Source organism: Fulmarus glacialis, unplaced genomic scaffold, assembly GCF_000690835.1.
Source record: "Fulmarus glacialis isolate BGI_N327 unplaced genomic scaffold, ASM69083v1 Scaffold7629, whole genome shotgun sequence".
Lineage (NCBI taxonomy): Eukaryota > Metazoa > Chordata > Aves > Procellariiformes > Procellariidae > Fulmarus > Fulmarus glacialis.
In genome coordinates this window covers 1-20012 of record NW_009233789.1, presented here as the reverse complement: position 1 = coordinate 20012, position 20012 = coordinate 1, and the positions used below count along the sequence as shown (strand labels likewise).

The following is a 20012-nucleotide window of genomic DNA, read 5'->3' as shown; positions in this document are numbered from 1 at the left end:
TTCTTAATACAGTTTTAATATGAAAAGAACAAAACAGGTCTAAAGCTAGAGAAACAAACTTACCTCCCACCCTCCAAAAATACATTAACCTCACTTTAAGAGAATTTCATATACGAAATTCTTTCTGTCTTGTTAGAGCACCACTACAGGCCTCTCAAGTCTTTAGAAAACCACTATGAACCAGAATACCAATAAATTTATATCAACACAGACAATTTGGTGGAGTGTCTCATTATCCTTTCTCTAAAAAAAGAATTAACAGAAGTGAAGGAAATAAAAAGAAGCCCAATAACAACAGGAACTACCCCTTCCCCTAAATAAACCCAAAAAGCCACCAACAATCAATCATTAATGCTCACCAGAGGTTAGCAAATGGGAGTGAGAACTTGCTCTCTAGAGCATGATGGAAGACCAAGCCTAACATAAAGTTTCTTTTCTTTACAGTATTGTTCCAACTCTTAGAAATTCACAGTGGTCTTAAAGCCTTGTGAATGCAGATGCCATGAAGCAACATCTTAACAGCTGCTTTCCTTAATTTGTGCCATTTTCCACAAATTCCCTTTTCCCCTATTTACCTTTTCTATCCAGTAGTTCTAGAAGTGGAAAACAATGGCACATACCTATTATTTATATAAAAGTTGCATAGAATTTCAAGAAGCACATTACTTCGATGTCTCAATTATCTTTAAATTCAAATGAAATGTAAAGGAAAAGGAGATAAAAAGGAAACTGCATAAGCCATGACAAAAATTATTCTGTCCTTCAGTTCCTCTATATTCCTAACCAAACAACTCTCCAGCAAGCTCCTCTTCATTTTAAGTTGCTCATCAATTTCTCCTGCCTTTTGTGTCTCTCTGCAAAACATTTTATTATTTTCTATTAAAAGAAAATTAACAAAATAACATAATTGTCTTTTGTCCAAACTCTCTTTCATGCCCACAACCACATTTTTCTCCATAAGAAAAACTTTCTCATCTGTAAGCTGTTTTCTGGCCTATCAATCTACCTGTGAGATCATTAGATTCATTTCATGAATTCCTTTTACCTCCTGTTAACCTCACTTGCTATCTTCTTCCTTATTTTACTTAAATTCTTTTCTCTCTCCCATTTAAAAAAAAAAAAAAAAGAAGAAGAAAAGAAAAGAAAAAGGCCTTGGCTGTATTAGCCATGCAACTTCATTTTCTCTGTAGTGTAACATGCTGGTGTTTTTACATCCTCACCTTAGCTAATCTTTCCCAATTGGCCTGCCTCAGTTTATCGATGACGTTGGCTACTTTCATCAAGTTCTTTGCAAACAAGCACCTTCGTGCTTTTCCCCACACCTGAAGGAGCTCTTCTGTAACATTCACATTGCAACTTCTATCTGCATTAAAATCCCTGTTTAAAACACTGCTTTGCTATGATGCCTGCAAAAACTGAAAACATCAATTTCCATGCGAGCCTGTCTCAGTGCATTTCAGTGGTTCCCTCTCTGCCTATGTATCACTTAGTTTCAACTCATATCAGATGAGCTATGTGGCAGATCATCATATTCTCAGTCCAAAAATTTACCAGACTGCCTTTGGCAAATATCCTGATCCAATACAAGCGTTAAAAAAATGAAATAGATGTATAGCTGCACCAGTGACAAAATGCTTTTTCTGCCTCTACCACATTTTATAATCTGCATATACCACAACATTCTTAGAAAATTCAACTTCAATTCCCGTAAACATGGGAAAAGTGTTTTTTCTTGCTATACACATGCCCGCAGTACAGGGTACCATGCTTCCCCTTGCTGAATTTCAGCCACTCAACTTTGATGGCCAAGTTCTAGATTTTGGGCCACCCCTACATCAAAGCCATATCCTTCCCAAAAAGAAAAGCTGCAAGTAAGAAATTAAGTGAAAAGTGAGGAAAAACAGCAGTTGCTTCTTGATAAAAGAGTTTTACCTTTCATTTCTCTGAGATAAAACTCAGGGAAATAACTGATCTCTCACACCATCTCTCACATGATCTCTCTCACCCCCATTTCTAAAAGAAAGATCACCAAAAAAAATACCGGCCAAACAAGCATTGTGTAACTGATCTTAATATTTCCTTCATCTCCACTGGTCTCATTTTAAAATAAGTTATAAGACATGGAGATCTTCTCATGCCTATGGACAAAGGCTATAGTCTTACTTATCATCACATACCTTTAAGTGATAGTAACTGCATAAACTATATTGAAATGGGTCTTGCTATATATTTTTTTAAATAAAAGACTACTGTTCTTATAGGAATGCATTCATCCATCTAGTCTGTACTTTTATGCTGATAAAACCTAACGAGGTCCTATCATTTTCCCTGTTATTAGAATACACCTAAATATCATTGATCATCTACATCTGTGAAGAGTCACTTGAATGATCATCCACGAAGTCCCTTACAGACTTGTTCATAGCCAAAACATCTTCTCTCCTGTTATTAAAAAGATTAAAATCTTCAAAATTAATTTCTGGTATTTAAACTTGTATCTCCCGTGACACCAAAACTTAGTGCCACAGTGACTGCCCTACTATAACTAAGACTGTGCACTTAGTCCTAAGAACTTGAACTGAAATGCAGAGCACAAGAAACTGCAACCTCATATAAGCTGCAAGAACTTCTATTTCTCTGCCCAAGTAGCTTCATTTCCTGAATGTTCTATTAAAGAAAGTCTGTAAAGGTCTGTATCTTTATTAGCAGGTCTTTGATCCTTGACGATCAACTGAAAACTATCAAAATCCAAACTGTTTTTAAATGTCTCACAGGTATATTTACAAGTACAAGTACTTTCTCAATTTTATTCCTTCTTTATTAAGCAAGTGATACTGTCTGGAAAAGACATATGGTCCTGTCCTGCCTTTGCCACTGCAAAACTGCAGAAGAAACATTTTGTGGTTTTTTCCTGAAAAAAATCAAGAATACATCTGTGTTTCCTAAATGGGGTCACAATTCATCTTTTTCTCATTGGATCTATGTTTATTCTCTGACACCACAATGATCTGTAATGTGACAGCTTACTTTGAAGGGTAACAATGGAAACAGACTCCTAAGAAACAGTCTTTTCTTCCTGAAAAACTACTAAGGAATGAGAAATTATAAAATATTTTATACCTTTCAAATAGGGAATACTGCAAATTCTTAGAGCAGAGGAAAATATTAAGTATTACCACTACACTTAAAAAAAAAAAAGGTTTGCATTAGTTCTACTCCAGATGATAAAGGAATTTCACTATTTATCGGATAACCAAATTATTCTCAAAAGACTATATAATTTCACAAATAAAAAGCTACTTACTCATTCTTCAATAATTGTGACCAAAATGGACATCTGTACTGTAAACATATATAAGCCCTGCTATTTGACAGTGGCAACTATTTTCTTCCTAGAGGACATATTTTTACCCCACCATCTTTTACGCTTGGCACATAACTGTGTGAGACAAGCACAGTCAATGCTATTTTAGTTTTCTTTAAACTGTAGAATACTGGCATTGGATAACAGGGCAGGACTAGGAGAGGACAACAGGAAGGGAATGTACCTGTTGACCACCTAGCTGGAAGCCCTGCACACCCCTGTAACAGCACAGTGCTTGGTGAAGGCATGCATAAACTTCCAGGTGGGTGCCACGAACAATAAATCAGTGGTGGTCCAGAAAAGTAATTCTAGCTCCAAAGATGAAAATTGGTTCCAACCTGGCAATCTCATTACATTTTTTTTCCTGTGGCCCACCATCCATTTGATCTTTGCATGGACAGGGGCATTTTTATGGATCTGCCAGATATCAGCACAGTCAGTCTCAGGTCCTATATGAAAGGTCAGGCTGTATCAATGTGAGATGAAAGAGCCTTTTCAACAGAGGGTGGGAAGGACTACTTTGATCTCAGAAACATAAGGTTTGCAGGGAAAACGCAGCAATAAGTATGCTTATTTTCTGATTAAGAGTAATTCTGAAATCACCTTGGGAAACAATTCTGTACGGATCCACAAGGACACCTTCACCTGAGAGAATGCCATGCAAGGAGGAAATTCACCTTATTCTAGCTTAGCTACTTCCCTGGTTTCCTGTTGGAAGCAACTGCAATCTAGTTTTTGCAAAAAGATGGAATAGCGAGCAGGACTCTATGCCTCAAAAAATGGTCCAAAAAGCGTTCGGAGAACCAAGCTGAAGTTCTTGTTTGGAACTGAATCCACAACACTGAATTAATACAAAAGAAAATATTAAGTCAGTTCCCAGGCTAGGTATAGATTCCTGCCAGCGCAAGGTTCCTGGGTCAACAGCTTCCTGGCTGGTAGACAGCAACGTCAACCTACCCCTGCGTGTTACACAGTACACCACCCTAGAGTCCTCTACCACCAGCCAACAAGTACATGGGAAACTGAACCAAAAGGCCTGCAGAAGAGATGCACCCATCACAACTGACCTACATGAAAGAGGAGGATGCAAGGGTATTACTAAAAGGACAGATGCTGAATGGATTTCTCCACATAACTGGAGAATATCTTGCTTCTAAAGAAAGGCTAAAAGGTATCTGCCTTTACACTTACCACGACCAGGCAAAACATTAAGTATATGCTGCCACTTGTCCTGGGATAAACAAGCAGGAATTCACCGTGGTAACAGGATTAAAGCCCAGCTGTAACATTAGGTTGTCATGATCTGCAATTTCTCAAAAGATAGTAAGTCTTTGGCATCTGGTAATGATTTCTGTGGCCTGAACTGCAACGAGAAGTGATTTCTGCGCATTCATTCTCTGACACATGCACATGAATAGACTGAAGGAGCCAGTCTCTTGACAGTCCCTGTATCAGTCAGCTGTCCCAGGTATAAAAATAGATACAATTATCTCAGGTGAGCAGCTATCCAGCCAATGCACTGGTAAACACTATTGTAGCAACAGAGAGTATAAAGGGAAAGGTGGTTTTTTTTCGCAACAGTGTCCATATACAGCTAACTTCACCCTTTTAAATAAGAATGTGTGGATAAAGGTGTTGAGTCGTCTTATGCCATATCAGTAACCCATTTAAGTTTCTCGCTCTAAACCCTTTATCTCTGGGGTAAAAGGGAGTAAGTTCTGTGGTCCCCAGCGTTACGGAAGAGTCAATTTTCTTCAAGACAGATTTGTACAGGGTGGGTCTCCAAAAATACTCATAATGGGAGACGGAGGAGAGGAGTGGGACTGCTAGAGAACAGAAAGGCAAACTGGATCAAGTAACTTGTGGTAAGTGTCTAAAACCCAGAATGATCCCTTACCAAGTTCAATGGAAGAGAGATAACATGTTTCCAAAAGTGAGAGACGGAGAAGCAGATGAAAGCAACTGAACGGGATATTTGCACTCTTTGAGAATGTTTTTAAGACTGCGTAAGAGAAGACAATGAAGGGATAAGAGCTGGCAATGACATCTGTAGTCTATGCCAGTGATGACAGTATCATCCCTTGCGTTCTTCTTGTTGCTGGAACAGATTCTGAGTGTGGAACACAAGGAAAGTGGCCACTGTACCAAGCCAAACAGGTGGATCTGCAACTTCTTCTAAGTAGCCATAAAAGATTCAAAGCAGGCTAAGAACAGTTCTGGAATCCTTAAATGTAGGTAACTGCTGAGTGTCCCTGCACTAAACACAAAGAAGATGTCAGAAACTGCCAAACAGGATAGCAACAATCTGCATCCAAGTCTCCCTTGGAAACTACGGGATGGGATTCTGCAAAGGAGACCAGGTATCAGTGAGTTTGTCTTCATAGCTAGAGCAGCTGGTGACTCACCAAACAGCTGAAACGAACACACTTAACCAACGAAAATTATTTAGGTACTTCAAACATGCAGTGTGAGAGCATGACTGCTCAGATTTCTCTTCGCTGCTGAAAGAATCAAGAAAGATGGAACCAGATGGATGAAAAGAAAGTTAGTGGCTCCTAAGAATAGTGATGTTTCCTTTATAGTTGGAGAAAAAGAATGTATCAAAAGATCTTGCTATGATCCAAAATGGTTTCATTAACTCTACATACCATATTAACTTATAACCAAGTATTAGCAGTTTCAATTTCCTCCCTGAGTGCAAATTGGAGACTTTAAATTTGCTTTAAGAGATTTAGAAACTCTCAAACTTGCAAACCTAAAATCTTCATTTCCAGCCAGCGGTATCCAGAAGGTGATGCATACGAGTTTCCTTGACATCCCTTAATTGTAAGGTTCAGAATAAAAAATGAAAGGCAATCTAAACTTGCTGTTGAAATAGGCTCCAGGCTTGTTGCTGCTACTCAGGATTCAATACCCCCGAAATTAAGAGGGTAAAGAGCTATGCTGAATCAGTGCCTCCTCACCTCCTCCCTTCAAACTAAGGCACATTCTTCTTCAAAGACGATACATAACAGAGACTGTCTGGTGGTGCTGAGCTGCTGCAAGAGGTGGGGAATCCCTTGAAGAATCCTTCTTAAAACAAATGGTAGGACTGAAGGGCCTTGTAAAGCCCTTTAAGTTGATTAGAAAGTTGTCTCAGTATCAGGTGTGTACTATGTCAATTAGCAATCTTGAATGCTGACAAGAATGGAAATAAGGGCTAATTCAGCATCCACAGAATCCTTGGCATTAAGTAAAAAAATAATGCTGTCTTTCATGTCAATACTGGAGTAGCGTTTGGCAACGCCGGGGAGAGGCAGAACGACATTTCCGAGCACCACAATCAGTACTGTTGACTGAAGCCAGACAGGACAAAAACACAATTTTGAGAGTGCTTCCCTTGCGTTTTTTTTAGTAGGCATCAGTGGCAGAGCTGTCAGCACTAATGCTGGAGCAGATCATTCGGGTGACTTGAGCTTTCCACAACAGATTCTCAAGTGGCCAAACTAGAGCTGCGAAGAGAACCAAAACAATGTCCTCGTGTCCATCTTTTTATCAATCCTTGAGAAGTGTGATGTTTGGCACTCTGAGTGCTAGCTAATGGTAAAGATCCCATACTCTGGGATGCCATTTCTGCTTGCATACTAGGAGACAGCTAAGTTTTGGTGCCCACTTCAACCAGTTCTGAGGTTGACACACTCAACTGTTTTTAGCAGAAATATCTAGAATTTCAACTCCCCCTCCCTGCAACTGGGGAGTTCAGATAAAACCCAGCAAACTCAGTACCTTCCTATTCCCCCTCGCCTCCACTGAGGCTATATAAACGCTAGTTATACAGCTCAGTTAAGCAGGATCATATGTTCCAAGTGAAAGACAGATGGCAGATTATTTTTGAAGAAATCATTGGAAGATAAAAACTTTAACAGAGGAAGGCAAACATGAGAAGGAAAATGCACGTTAGAGGCCTTTTTAAACACTAAGCAGCACAGCATCAATATACATACAATCACCACAAAGAATAGTAGCACATACAATTCTGAATAACAACTGCATAGTATTAATTAGGCAGACTGTCAGTTCTTTACTACCATGAACAGTTTTCAGCATACAAACATCACAGTCTAAAATTAAATGAAAAAGAAATATTTTATACTGTATTACAAGAATATAATCTAAATCATACCTCAGGTGCCAGGTATTCTGGAGTACCACAGAATGTTTTCATAGTTGCTGCGTCTGTGATTCCTTCTTTGCAAAGTCCAAAATCTGTAATTTTTATGTGTCCATCTTTATCCAACATGAGATTTTCTAACTGTGTGTTGGGGAAAAAAATGCTCCCTTAGTATTTCTTAACAGGACAGACAGATGCGTTGTATTAATTTTGTAAAAAAGATACAGAGTTATTGCTTACAATAGAATGTGATTTGTTTGTAATTTAAAAAAAAAAATGACAGCATCTATTATAGTACAGCATTTAACAGTGTTATAAAATTATTTAACACTTTAATACAGTTTACAATAAATCCCAGGTCAATCAAAACGTGACCTTTCATTCTGAAGTTTTACAAGTTTGGTGCATCTTCCACAGAACACAAGCAAAATAATTTTCTAAATATTCTCAAGATATAATCAAGTAATTCAAGTTTACAACCATCGCTGTCATTTGGTAAGGTTTCTTTTGCTGTAACATGACCTACATTTATCAAGATGCATTTTACTTACTATACTGTCATGAAACAGTATATATCCGTAAATCCTTAAAATATCTGCATCTTCCACAACCTTTTCAATAACAGACAAAAGTGGGGGTAGAGAGGCTACTGATAAAAACAAAACCCTGAGGTAAATTCCTCCTTGTATACTTGCAAAGAACACTGTTCTTGAATTGTGTTATCTGTACCTCTGCATGCATTGCTTTGCTTTTTGCATTGCTTTTTAAATACACGATTCTTGTTTTGAAATGTGAAAACAGAATATAGCCTGTTATGAAGTATTTAATGAACAGGAATAAAAACTACTGCAATATTTACCGTGGACTATCTCAAAAGCACGGCTAACACCACTTTCGCAAAAGCTTTTTATTAGCAATACTTTAAATACAGATAGAACTAAAAACAAGTAAAACATACTTCTGAACAACTTTTCTCAACACAAAAAGGTTTTTTTTTTCCCAATTATAAGGTGCGTAGTGAAAATACCAACAAAGAACAATCATAGCCCTGCCTTCCTAAGTCTGCATAAAGCCTGAAATACAACTCGAAGGTATGTATTTCCTGTTGAGTCTAACATTATCATACAAAGAAGATGCAAAGTAGATGACACTAGCAATAGAAGATTAATGACGTCAAATTCCTCTTTCCTTATTATTTAGAATTTAAATAAAAAATCATGACCTATCATTCCTTGACCAGACAATTCCATATTTTTCCAAGATGTCACAGCATTTCATGTTATTACAACAGATTCTGCTACAAACAGGTAAGCCAGTATTTTGTTTTCTGTCTGCCTCCCTGAGCAGAACTTGCCTACCATTGCCTCTTTCTCCTCGGTTCCTGTACAAAGGAGTCCATGAATGAACCCCACTAGTGCACATGTATAATAGGAAAGCACAGTTTCCTGTACGAGAAATTAAAGGCTTGTCACAGAAATAAAATAGTCTTGTCATAGAATTTAGAGGTTCCTCCCACATAAGTTAGAAAATGTTGCTGTTGCAAGCAGAGGTTTTTTCCATAGAACATGGTCATACTGTGTCACAGAGTACCTGGAGCTTCAGGCAACAGAGGATACACAACTGTATAAGCAGACAAATCTACAACAAACTACATTCCAGCATTATGAATCTTTCCCAAGATACAAAAGACAAAGTAATTTTTAAATCAAGGCTGAAATTCTTTTCCTATTGAAGTATTCTGAATTGTTTTAAATGTTTTCCAATCATACAAGAACATAACTCTTTGGTGAGATAAACAAAAGGCAGTCACATTCTCCCAATTCCCCATTTCCCTTCTTTGGGGACACTGAGAATTGTATTTGAGATTCATGTTGAAGTCCAAGTTAAGTTATAAGTAATGGGGAAAAAAAAAAAGGATCAGAAGTTTAAATCTCCTTCAAGTGTTATTACTAAGGTATGCAGTTTCTTTTTTTTAACCAAGTTAAAGTCAAGTAATGTACCCGTCTATAGACTACTGTATCAAACAGCTTCCTTCAGCACACACAGAACTTTAAACTGAACACAGATTTTTTTCTCCATTAACTCTGAATAGTGCAACTTTATAATTACTTTGTGTTTGTCCCAATAGTCTCTGCAAAAACAAAAATTTGATTACTTTTTTTTTTTCTTTTTTTACCTTGAGATCACGGTACACAATCTTCCCAGAATGCAGATAGTCCAGGGCAGAGACAATTTCTGCACCATAGAAGCGTGTGCGGTCCTCTGAGAACACCCGCTCTCTCGACAAATGGAAAAACAGCTGCAGGGTAAACAGCAGGGACAGGATTGTAATAATTACTGATTTAGTGGGGGAAATTAACACAAACATAAAACACCTCTCATCACCATATTGTGATGATAGATAGTGTACTCTCAGTGGACATTCAGCACTCTTAGACAGCAGCTGGCTTATCTTTTCCAGGTTTCCAAAGGGAGAAAGCGAGCTGTTAAATCAGCGTTTTAATCAATATACCAATCTTGTTTAAGGCATTCTGCTTGCTACTCATTTAACCTTCAGTTACCAGAGGGGAAGAAAAAAAAGTATGCAGCAGCATCATTCTGTACTTCTCCCTCCACCACTTCCTCGGATTTTTATTTTAAGCCACTGAGAAATACCACTGAAGTACCCAGATTCTGGTTCTGCCTTAATTTTTTCAGTAATTTAGTAACTTTCCTTTGAACTGAAAAAAGTCTAGTTCTTCAATAGTCTTTGACTCACCAGGTGAACTGGTATTTTACAAAAACAGCACATTCATACTGCTAGCAATATCACAGTCGCTAGAAAAAGCAAGTCAACAACTGCTTAGAGCTTATAAAAACAAATCTATGTATTTAGTGCATTCTTTGCTACAATGTAAACATTTCTTGGGGGGGGTTGTCTCTTCTTTAATATTTTATAAGCAAGAGCACTTTGCAGATGCTTTTTCAACGGAAGTCTTTCAGTGAAAAATATTAGTCATTGTGTGTTGCCAGTAACCAGCTGCAATGAAAAACCACAAGGTGAAGTTCTGTAAGGTTGTCAGCACCTTATTGGATAAAACATCACCCTCAGAACATGGAACAACACCTAAAAAAGCAGAATTTGGCTATTTAATTCAAATGCTCTCTAAAATGGCTAGTTTTATTTAATGTGTTAAGAAAGCTTGGGAAAGTCCTCAAGCAAAGATTAGTACTTATGTTTCTGTACTCTGCTTAAGACCTAACGGGCTGCCTGCCTTACTCCTTCAAGTTACAATGTTTTTGGTTTTACCGCAAGAGCTAACAATCAACAAAACAGAAATACAGAAAATGTGATCATTTATAAATTAAATATAGACAAGGAAATCCATAACAATATGTTTTTTTTATTTTCACTGCTAAAAATATCAAGTAGATGAGAATTCCAAAATGGCAGGGTAGGTACAAAAAAAAAAAACCCCAAACCAACCAACCAAAAATCCAGTAATGTGCTTAATCTGTCATTACCACATCCTACTTTACACCTGTAGGAAATCTACACTGCTCACACAGCACAGAACAGTGTAAAAACTACTGCAGCTATTTTCAGTGTGGACTTTTCAAAATGTAATTAAAAAGTCAATCCTATAAACAACTAGTCAAGTCAACTTCTTTCCTGACAGTTGTGCTTCAAAAAATGTTTATTACTTTCTTCTGAACCTAAACAAACTTCCCACTAAACTGAGCTTTTTGGCAGCATATATTTGTATAAGCAGAGACTTCACAAAAAACAGAAACTGCAGCATGATTTAAAGAGAATATTTCATTTTTGTTCATTGTATCTGCATTCCCCTTTCAATTTCTTTTTGAATTCTCAAGACACACTATACAAAAATGGAATACCTGCATGACAAGGAGGATCATTATTTTGTAGGTATTTCAATTGCTCCTGCTGCTCGTTTCCCTGTTCAAGCACCAATCCCTGGTGGTGACATCAGCCCTCCTTGCAGTAAACTGCTTTCTGTACTGACGACTGCTTAATTGCCAACGGAAACACAAGACCCAGACAGACTAAGCAACTCTGTCTGCCTTCATGAAGTGCCTCATATATTACAAAATTGGGAAAAGAATAAATATACTTCTCAATTTGTGGGGTCTTTTCCACACATTTTTGCAAGATTTAAATAGGAAACAAACATCGCTAAGTACATCTTGATCCAAATAAAGCAAAATACAAAATTTATGTAATTTATGCATTGATGCCTGTTTTGTGGTCTCTTTCATAAATAATGAGCTAATGTCACTCATTTTTAACAGTTTTATTTGTTTTGATGGACTCAAAGTAATTCAAAATAAAGGCCAACTTTCAGATCACTTTTTAATGTGTACAAATAGCAAACACATTCCAAAAATTTATAATATAACCTCCAGTTAGCCCTACATTCATACCTATGCAAAAGGATTATTGCAATTTTCTGTATGAAAGAGACTAATCCAGTACCTGAGCAGCAAAGTCTTAGAAAATTCTAAAACCTCAGGATACTTGTCAGCAACAGATGTATTAGTTTCCGTAAAAAAAAAGTGTCCCAATTGGAATCTGAGAGTTGATAATCTGACAAGTTAACATAACAAAAATTTTTTTTCTTTAGTTTATTTCCAACAAAATATTCTTGATGTTAATTCAAAATACTAACTTCAAAGTAAAATGACCAGCTAGAAACAACTAGCAACAGTTCTGTGTTCACCAAAGAGACTTGAGAGTTCCCAAGTCAGTTTATTTTAGCATTATATATGACATTACAGTCATTCTTCTAAGCATTCTTCATATTATTATAGCACCTAACAGAGTTTTCATCAAACCATACATGCTAGTTTTGAATGAAGAATGTACATTTAGATATAAAAATGTATGTTAAAAGTTAATTCATACACTCAGATATATGCTAAAGATAATAAAGCAAATTTTAAAATTGTAATAGAAAATCTAATTCAGTGAGATTACAGAATTATTTTCAGCTAATTATTTAGCTGGTTCACTATTTTGGAACAATTATGCCACCAGGCTCTATTTACAATTGTCAGAACATGAAGATTAGATTTATTAAGTCAGAGAAGGAAAAGAAGAAATCTGATGGAAGGTTATGAAAAAGCTTCCAGCATTTGCACTATTTATTGATTTACAGTTATTAAATATGTGCTATAAAGTCATTGGAATTGCAGTAGAAATAGCTTTGGCACAAAGAAAGCCATTTTGCACATAACATTTTTGATGGCATACATGAGGGTGCTATAGTTACAGTGAGGATTGGAGCTATAAATTTCCTGGTATGTCTTTATTTAAAAACTGAACAACAATGTTGCCATGGGGTTTTTTCCTAATAAAAAATTTTAATGGAAAAATTTTAACAAATAAAAACAAAGATCAAACATTTTATGTATTTTATGTATTTTTGTTTTTATGTATATTCAACTGCAGATCCAACCATGCCAAATATATAAAAGACACAACCTTGTATCAATCGATATGTTAAACTTCTACACATGCTAGTAACCTATTTAGCATGTTGAAAGTTGTATGACTGGCTCTTGCTGTTGTATATTGGGTTTGCTCAGGTCTGCAGTGAAACACATTTTGTATTTGACTTTTGATTTTACTCTTTTGCAAAGCATTTGCAGTAGCAGCCTTTAAATTTTTAATTATTTGTTTATTGTTTCAGACTTTATACTGCTTCTAGGCACATTCTATACCCAAAGAAATATAGCATCCTTATCTCGGACTATCATAATTTTAGAGTAAGGAACATTCTCTCATTTACTTAAGAGTTTAGGAAAACAAAACAGGACAGAACTGAGATAAAAACGACAAAGTGTACAACAATACTCAGTTATTTTTCATTAGGTAGGTTGTAAATCCCCTGTATTTTTTTCTAGACAGTAATAGCACTTGTTCAATTACAACAAACCATTTAGTTCTCTCTTGCCTAATGAACTGAAGTAAGAGCTGTGGAAAAAAAAAAGCCAAGCGGAACAGAGATTCAGAATTCTGGTGTGGAGAAACCATCTGAACAAATTTTAGAGTCTAATTTTATTACACAGATAATTACCAATTAAGTTGGTTACAAAGTACGGAATTTGGAATTATCCTGAAAGTGCAAAGCAAGGAAGTTAATCAACTTATTAGTCAGCTGAACCAGTGCACCAGAGTAATGTATGTAATAGATTTCATTCCTAAAGCTTTTCAATCTTTAAAGCAAAATACTGTAAATAAAAAATGGGAAACATACACTCCAGAAGTATTCCCCAACAATAAAGAGACATCCTTGGAATATCATTTTTTATACCACAGTTTACACCATTCTGTGTGGCCTGGAAGTTGGGAGAACACTGTAATGTACTACCAACGTACTGCAATCACATAGTACTCAAAATTATATGGGTTACAAAAGGAAGAGTAGGCAAATCAATACTAGCAAGAAAATCATCAACACAGCCTTACACATTTTTTTCAAAATGTTGATAGGACAAGGACAGCAAAAAATGTACAAAAATGTACATTTTCTCTTCTTTAAAGTAGGCCTGTGTTCATCTGTAAGTACCGATAGTTTTACTTATTTTAAAATATTTACATTAATATTCTATATTTTGAACCAAAGTAGAGAACACAGTTTATCATGCAATACTGCATGTACTTTTTTACCACACACTCATAAAATATGCCATTTCAGAGTCTTGATAATGGAATTTGGTCATCTCGACTAAGACATGAATTTTTTTTTCTAAAATAAAATTTCAATGTCTTAATGCCACTTTAATTCCTTCAGTATAACAAAGGTCTCAAGAAGTAATCACAATGTTAGAAGTATCCTTCTAGCTCTATACTGCAACGCAGTTTATGATCAATAGACACTGCTAAACGTTTCATCCACAGACTCCAACAGCAACACTAAAAAAAAGAAAAAGTTAAGCTTTCAGCCCACAACAAAGATTTCAAGATTGGGCCCTTAAGCAGCAGAAAATTAACTGTAAAAGTTGTCAGTATAAGGAAAACATATTCAATATTTCCATCTGAACAATTTGCTTGGAAAAAATCCTCCAACGTTTTGCTTTAATATATTTAGCTACAGAAAATGGCTTTTTTTTTTTTAAAAAGGAAGTCAAAAGAGAATTCGATACGGTAATACTTTGTACACTGTAGAAAAAGCATCCACATAGACCAGTAAAACTGATGCAGTTACATTTTCATTGTAACGTGTTCCCTTATTAACTGAGCCTAACTAATTTGAAGTTACATAGGCAAGGTGAGGCAAAGATAAATTGCTACTATTCTGGAGGGATATTAAATTCAACATGGATTAGATTTTTAACAGGTATAGAAGATTCTTGTTTAGAATCATTTTAACACAATTTCTTGTCCTCCAGAATGAAATTCAGTGACCCCTTCTTTGACTGTTTTCCTTTCTAACCATAGGAAGAGGAACTGAAGACTCCTAGTACTGACTACACTTTTTATTACTGTAGTAGGGCAGATGCCTAAATTGTGGCATTTTCCTGCTTTCACCCAGGTGAGAGTCAAGAATACGGATACAAATTTCAAGAACTCCTTCATTCGGAGGGCTGTTTGGGTAATGTGTTCCTGACAGACATAATCCATGAAAATTCCCAAGCAATTGACTCAGGCACAACTGTTTAACTAAAAAGAAATCTTTAATCTAAAGGAATTTTAAACAGAAACACACTGAAGGTAGTACAGCTCTGGAGAGAATCAAAAGCAACATCGTACTGCTACAGTCAATTTCCCACTGGAAGGATATAATTAAAAGATGAGTTTTCAACACCTTCAACAGTGTGGAACCATTGTAAGGAAATGAAACTTCCTTGCAACACAAAGAGAACAGTAGAGGGAAACGGCAAAAGAAAAAAGTCTGTGTACCATATAGAAGATATCTTTACAAATGGCTAAAATGGTGGCTAAACTTTGTACAACTTACTTTTAGTAGTTCTGAGTTAATGACAAGGCTATTTTTACAAATACGAAGTCCTTTGTATTTCTTAACAGACAGTGACTGAAGTCCGAAACTCACAGGAAAATTTGGTAAGATTAAAGATTTTCCTATTAAAAAGGACAGTTTGCCCAACTTACTATTCCAGATCTCTAGTCAAAAAGAAGCACATAAGCAAATCAGGAGAGTTTCTCCAAAGAAAACTGCCTACTCTGAAAGGCCGTTATTTCCCACTGTGGCAAAAATTTATGGTTAGCTTCACCGAATTAGGGAACCATCAGCAAAGAACATGAGCAACACTGACAAACAAGAACATCATAACCTGGAAAAAAGCAACCCACTCTTGGCAAAGTACGTTGCAATCATTCAAATCCCAATAAGCAGAAGCAGGCTGCCACCAAGAAACCTCATGACACAAGGTGTTTGCAGCAGTTGCCACAAAGGTGCACCACCCAATGCAGAGGAATGCAAGATACAAGCCTGATGAAAACACAGTGTCAAGAGTATCCTCAATCATAAGAGAGGAGTGGAAAACATTCTCTGTGGGCTCTGCTCTGCGTTCAGATAGGACAGAAAGGTATCTTTCAGAAAGACAAGTATCTAAATGATAGGCTGATGTTAAAAACATACTTTCGAAGTGCAATAAGGTCTTACACTGAGAAAACGAAGAAGAATTAGCTAGTTTATAAGGCATCACTTTTAAAACTCATTGTAGATAGCATTGACTTAATATTGGTGACATAAGTTCAATGTCAAATAAGCCAGCTGAGTGTCCAAGAGAACGCTGTTATGCCATTACTGCTGAGAGAGATTTTTGTGTCTAGTTCAACCAGGCAAAACGGTTCAATGCCTGTGATGTCCAGAACCTGGTTTACACATACTGAGTTAAACAAGCTGTCCTCCCGTATGAGAACCCTATAGCACTATGTTTAGCCATGGCTGGTAGAGGACAGCCATGGACAAGTTAGGATGTAAATGGGCCTCAGACTGGGCCCAGAAATCGCCAGAGCAATAAAAGCAAGGCAGGCACTCTGGGAGTGCTCCAGCATTAGGATTATAGTTGAAAACAGTTTTATTGCAGGAGAACACAGCAAAAGGACAATGCAAAACATGGTATCGTGCTGCAACAACACCTGAATGAAGAAACAGTTTTCTAATTAAAAAAGGTAATGGAAACACTTAGTCCTTTAAGGTTATTACGCAGCATACAGTACACAAAATAAGGAAAACCCCCTAGTTCATGTTGTAACGAGATACAGTCTGAACAGAAAACAGCACCTAAAAGGTAGGTAAAAGCCCTCTTCTTAGATTGCAATTCTCTCTAATTCCATTTGCGAGTATAGTTTTTGATATTCTGTTCTTCAGTAAAGAGCTGGAGGACAGCAATAGCTTAAAGGCTAATGACACTGTAGGAAGGTTAGTGCTTAAGTTGAAATTCCCAGAGTACACAGCAAGTGAAGGGGACAAAAGTAAAAGGTATTTGCAATGGCTATAGCAAAGAAGAGAGTGCATATTTCACATTAGGACAAAAGCAAGACTAGTCAACACAATTTTTGCTTGTTTGCACTAGATTATGACCGTTTCATGCCAGAAGATGCTATAATATGTATGAAGAAAAAACCAATAAGCAAGCTATTTGTAATTATTTCTCTACTATGAAATAATCCTTCAAGATACAACAGTCTAATTTTTAAGAATAGGAACTACTTTTGACAGCACAGTTATAAAACATGTCTACATTTTTTTTAAATAAAACAATTTTAAATTTTTTTTAAAAACCTTCAAAGATAATAGAAAGCAAAAAAGGCAAGAAAAATTATATCCTTTAAAGTGTAACCTAGTGACAGCATTACCATTACAAGCGCAGAACATCTTTTTTAAACTTACCTCTCCTCCGTTAACATACTCCATCACAAAACACAAACGATCCTTTGTCTGGAAGGAATATTTCAAGGACTTGCAAAGAAAACAGCAAAACCAAACCAATTATCATCTTGTATTAACGCAATTTCTGGCACTTAAACTGTAACAAAATTTAAGTTTATCCTCTTAAGCAGACAATTCTGACTTGGTGAGAACTTTCAGAGTAATTAAAAGTATAACTTCCTATCTGGAGCTTGAGGTGAATTAACACAAAAACTGTCATGTCTTCCCTCATCTCTGCCACGTGGCGATTGAGATGAAAACGCCATGCATATTACAACAAAATACTAAATAGTTACTAAAATACAGAGTTTTCTACTGCGTTTCTTATTGCCATAGATGGTACCAGCTGTTCTCACTTACCGTATTTTATGATGTTCACTTCCACAATGCCCATGGAGGCAGAGATTACCATATTCTTTTTAATTTCTCCCAAATAAAATCTTAAAAGGGATCTTAACCTCCAACCTGCTTTCATTTCCAAAGCAAGGACTCTCTAGTTTCACATACTATGCAATGTTAAAAACACCGAGTGCCTAATGAATATATTTATTTATGTATCATTTTAAAATTGTAACAAATGTTATTATCGTAACGAAAATTTTTGACTTATCAATGCTAATTTGATTTTGCTTGGAAAAATAATACCAAAGAAAATCTACAGATGCAGGCTTGGCCTAAAAGAAATGAAATGCAGTAGAACTACACGTAATAAAATCGTAAGGAGACTCGTGTGACTTAAATACTGCATGTCTCCTTAAAATATTTGTTTAATAATATCAGAAAGATATAAAGATACAACTGCAGTGACATTGTTGCATGATTTGATTGGAATTACACCTACTCCTGCTTACCTTTACACTCTAATTTAAGAAACTTTGGGGGACGTCATTTCTCTTGACTGAATTTCCAAGAATATTTTGTCCAAGCAATGTAAATACAATCCTCTGCTTTCTAAAGGGTTTGTTTATGATTTTCTAAATAGGAAAGCTTCCATGTTATGCTTTGATATTTTAATACAAAAAAGAAAATAATTTTTCCCTACCTTAAAATACAACATGTTAATTATCTTTTGAAATCAATGAAAAGATTTTCTAATATATTCTTAAAGGAGAGGAATCAGAATTACTTCTACAGAAGAAAGTCAGTTGTAAAATTAAAACTATTAATCGTAATTTGTCATGAATCTCAAAATTTTCATCTTCTTTTCAGTATTTTCCTTCTATTAAATATTAACCATACGAAGACAAAGACATTGAAGTAGTGGGATTTGAGTTTTTTGCTCGATGGGCTACTTACATTGAACAAATAGTTATTTTTATAATTTAATTGAATTCTTAATTAAGTTTTCTTGCTAAAAATTACTTGACACTGTGTGAAATCAGTAACTTTTATTTTAAAAGTGTTCATATACAAAAAATCACAAAAATTGCACAACAGTTACATTCTACAATTAAATTTGTTTTCAGCACCGTTAAACTTTACAAAATTATTAGAAACTTTATTTTTGAACTCTTAAATACATATTCTCATAAAGGATATCATAAGCACCAGATAGCTACTGCTTGTTTACAGATCATCATGAGAAAGACTTCAAAATTTGTTTGTAAATTATGTTCATAATGGAATACCCATCATGTTGAAAATTACTTGCTAATGTACTTAAAACTAATTCTTAATACTTACTGTTAAAAAAGGGTGTCTGGTATTTTTCAATACTCTGCTTTCTGTAAGCGTATGAGCCACTTCATCCTGAGGAATAAAGAGCAGAAGAAGTAGGTCTGAATTTAGATATAAAATTGTTATTTAATTAATTATGAGGAAAAGGTCAACACTCCCGAAAAGAGAAAGCTACAGTACAGTTTTGGAAAATGAACGAACCTGAAAGAAACATGAAAAATAATTCACATTTTTTGAAAAAAGATTTTAGAGTAAATTTAAGTTTGGCAAAATGCAATTTAACATATTTTATTTTATTTTATTTTTCTTATTTTCTTGCTTTAAAATGAAGTCTTTAACTTTATATCCAATGCAGGGAAGGAAGAAATTATAATATTGGATTTGATAGTTTAAAAATGTAATCATTACAACTTCGCAGTTCTGGTATGAATCATCTGAACAACACATCTACAGAGAGATTGAATTAATCTGCAAGAAACGTACGCAGGTAGAAACTGACAGGCAACTATAAAACCTCGTCTAGCCTAATGTTAAGTAAAGCCAGTTTTTCGGTTTTTAAACATCCGCGTGGTTTGGTGTTTGTTTTGTTTTTCTTTAAAACAACGTAGCCATACAAAACCCCCTCCTCATCCCCCTGGGCTGTCCTAGCCAGCCAGGCGAGCAGTGCTCCTCGGACCGGAGGGTGTCCCCACCGCCTTCCCATGGGACACAGACCTCGTCCTTGGGCGGCAGGAGACGTGAGACATCCACACAACCCCCATTTCCGGACAGATTTTGAGAAAGGGGCAATTCGGAGAGAGACAGCGACACTCTCCTGTCCGTGAGCCTGAACGGGGAGGATTAAAATGAGCCCCGTGCCAAAGGGAGAGAGGGAAACTAACCCGGCCCCCGCGGGTGTTTGCGCCCCGGGAAGCCCACC

The 20012-nt window shown here is 36.1% G+C and overlaps 1 protein-coding gene across 1 annotated transcript in view; it reads right to left on the bottom strand.

The window, feature by feature from the left end:
• The window catches only part of LOC104082339 (RAC-gamma serine/threonine-protein kinase-like), a gene marked incomplete at its 3' end in the record, with an annotated part of 32787 nt that extends 13620 nt beyond the window's left edge, over positions 1-19167 (bottom strand). Inside the window, exons 1-4 of the mRNA XM_009585437.1 lie at positions 19100-19167; positions 17378-17446; positions 9691-9813; positions 7527-7655 (exon numbers count right to left, since the gene is read on the bottom strand). Of these exons, the coding sequence (XP_009583732.1) occupies positions 7527-7655; positions 9691-9813; positions 17378-17401 (276 nt within the window). The remainder of the gene's footprint in view (positions 1-7526; positions 7656-9690; positions 9814-17377; positions 17447-19099) is intronic.
• Between the last annotated feature and the right edge of the window lie 845 nt (positions 19168-20012).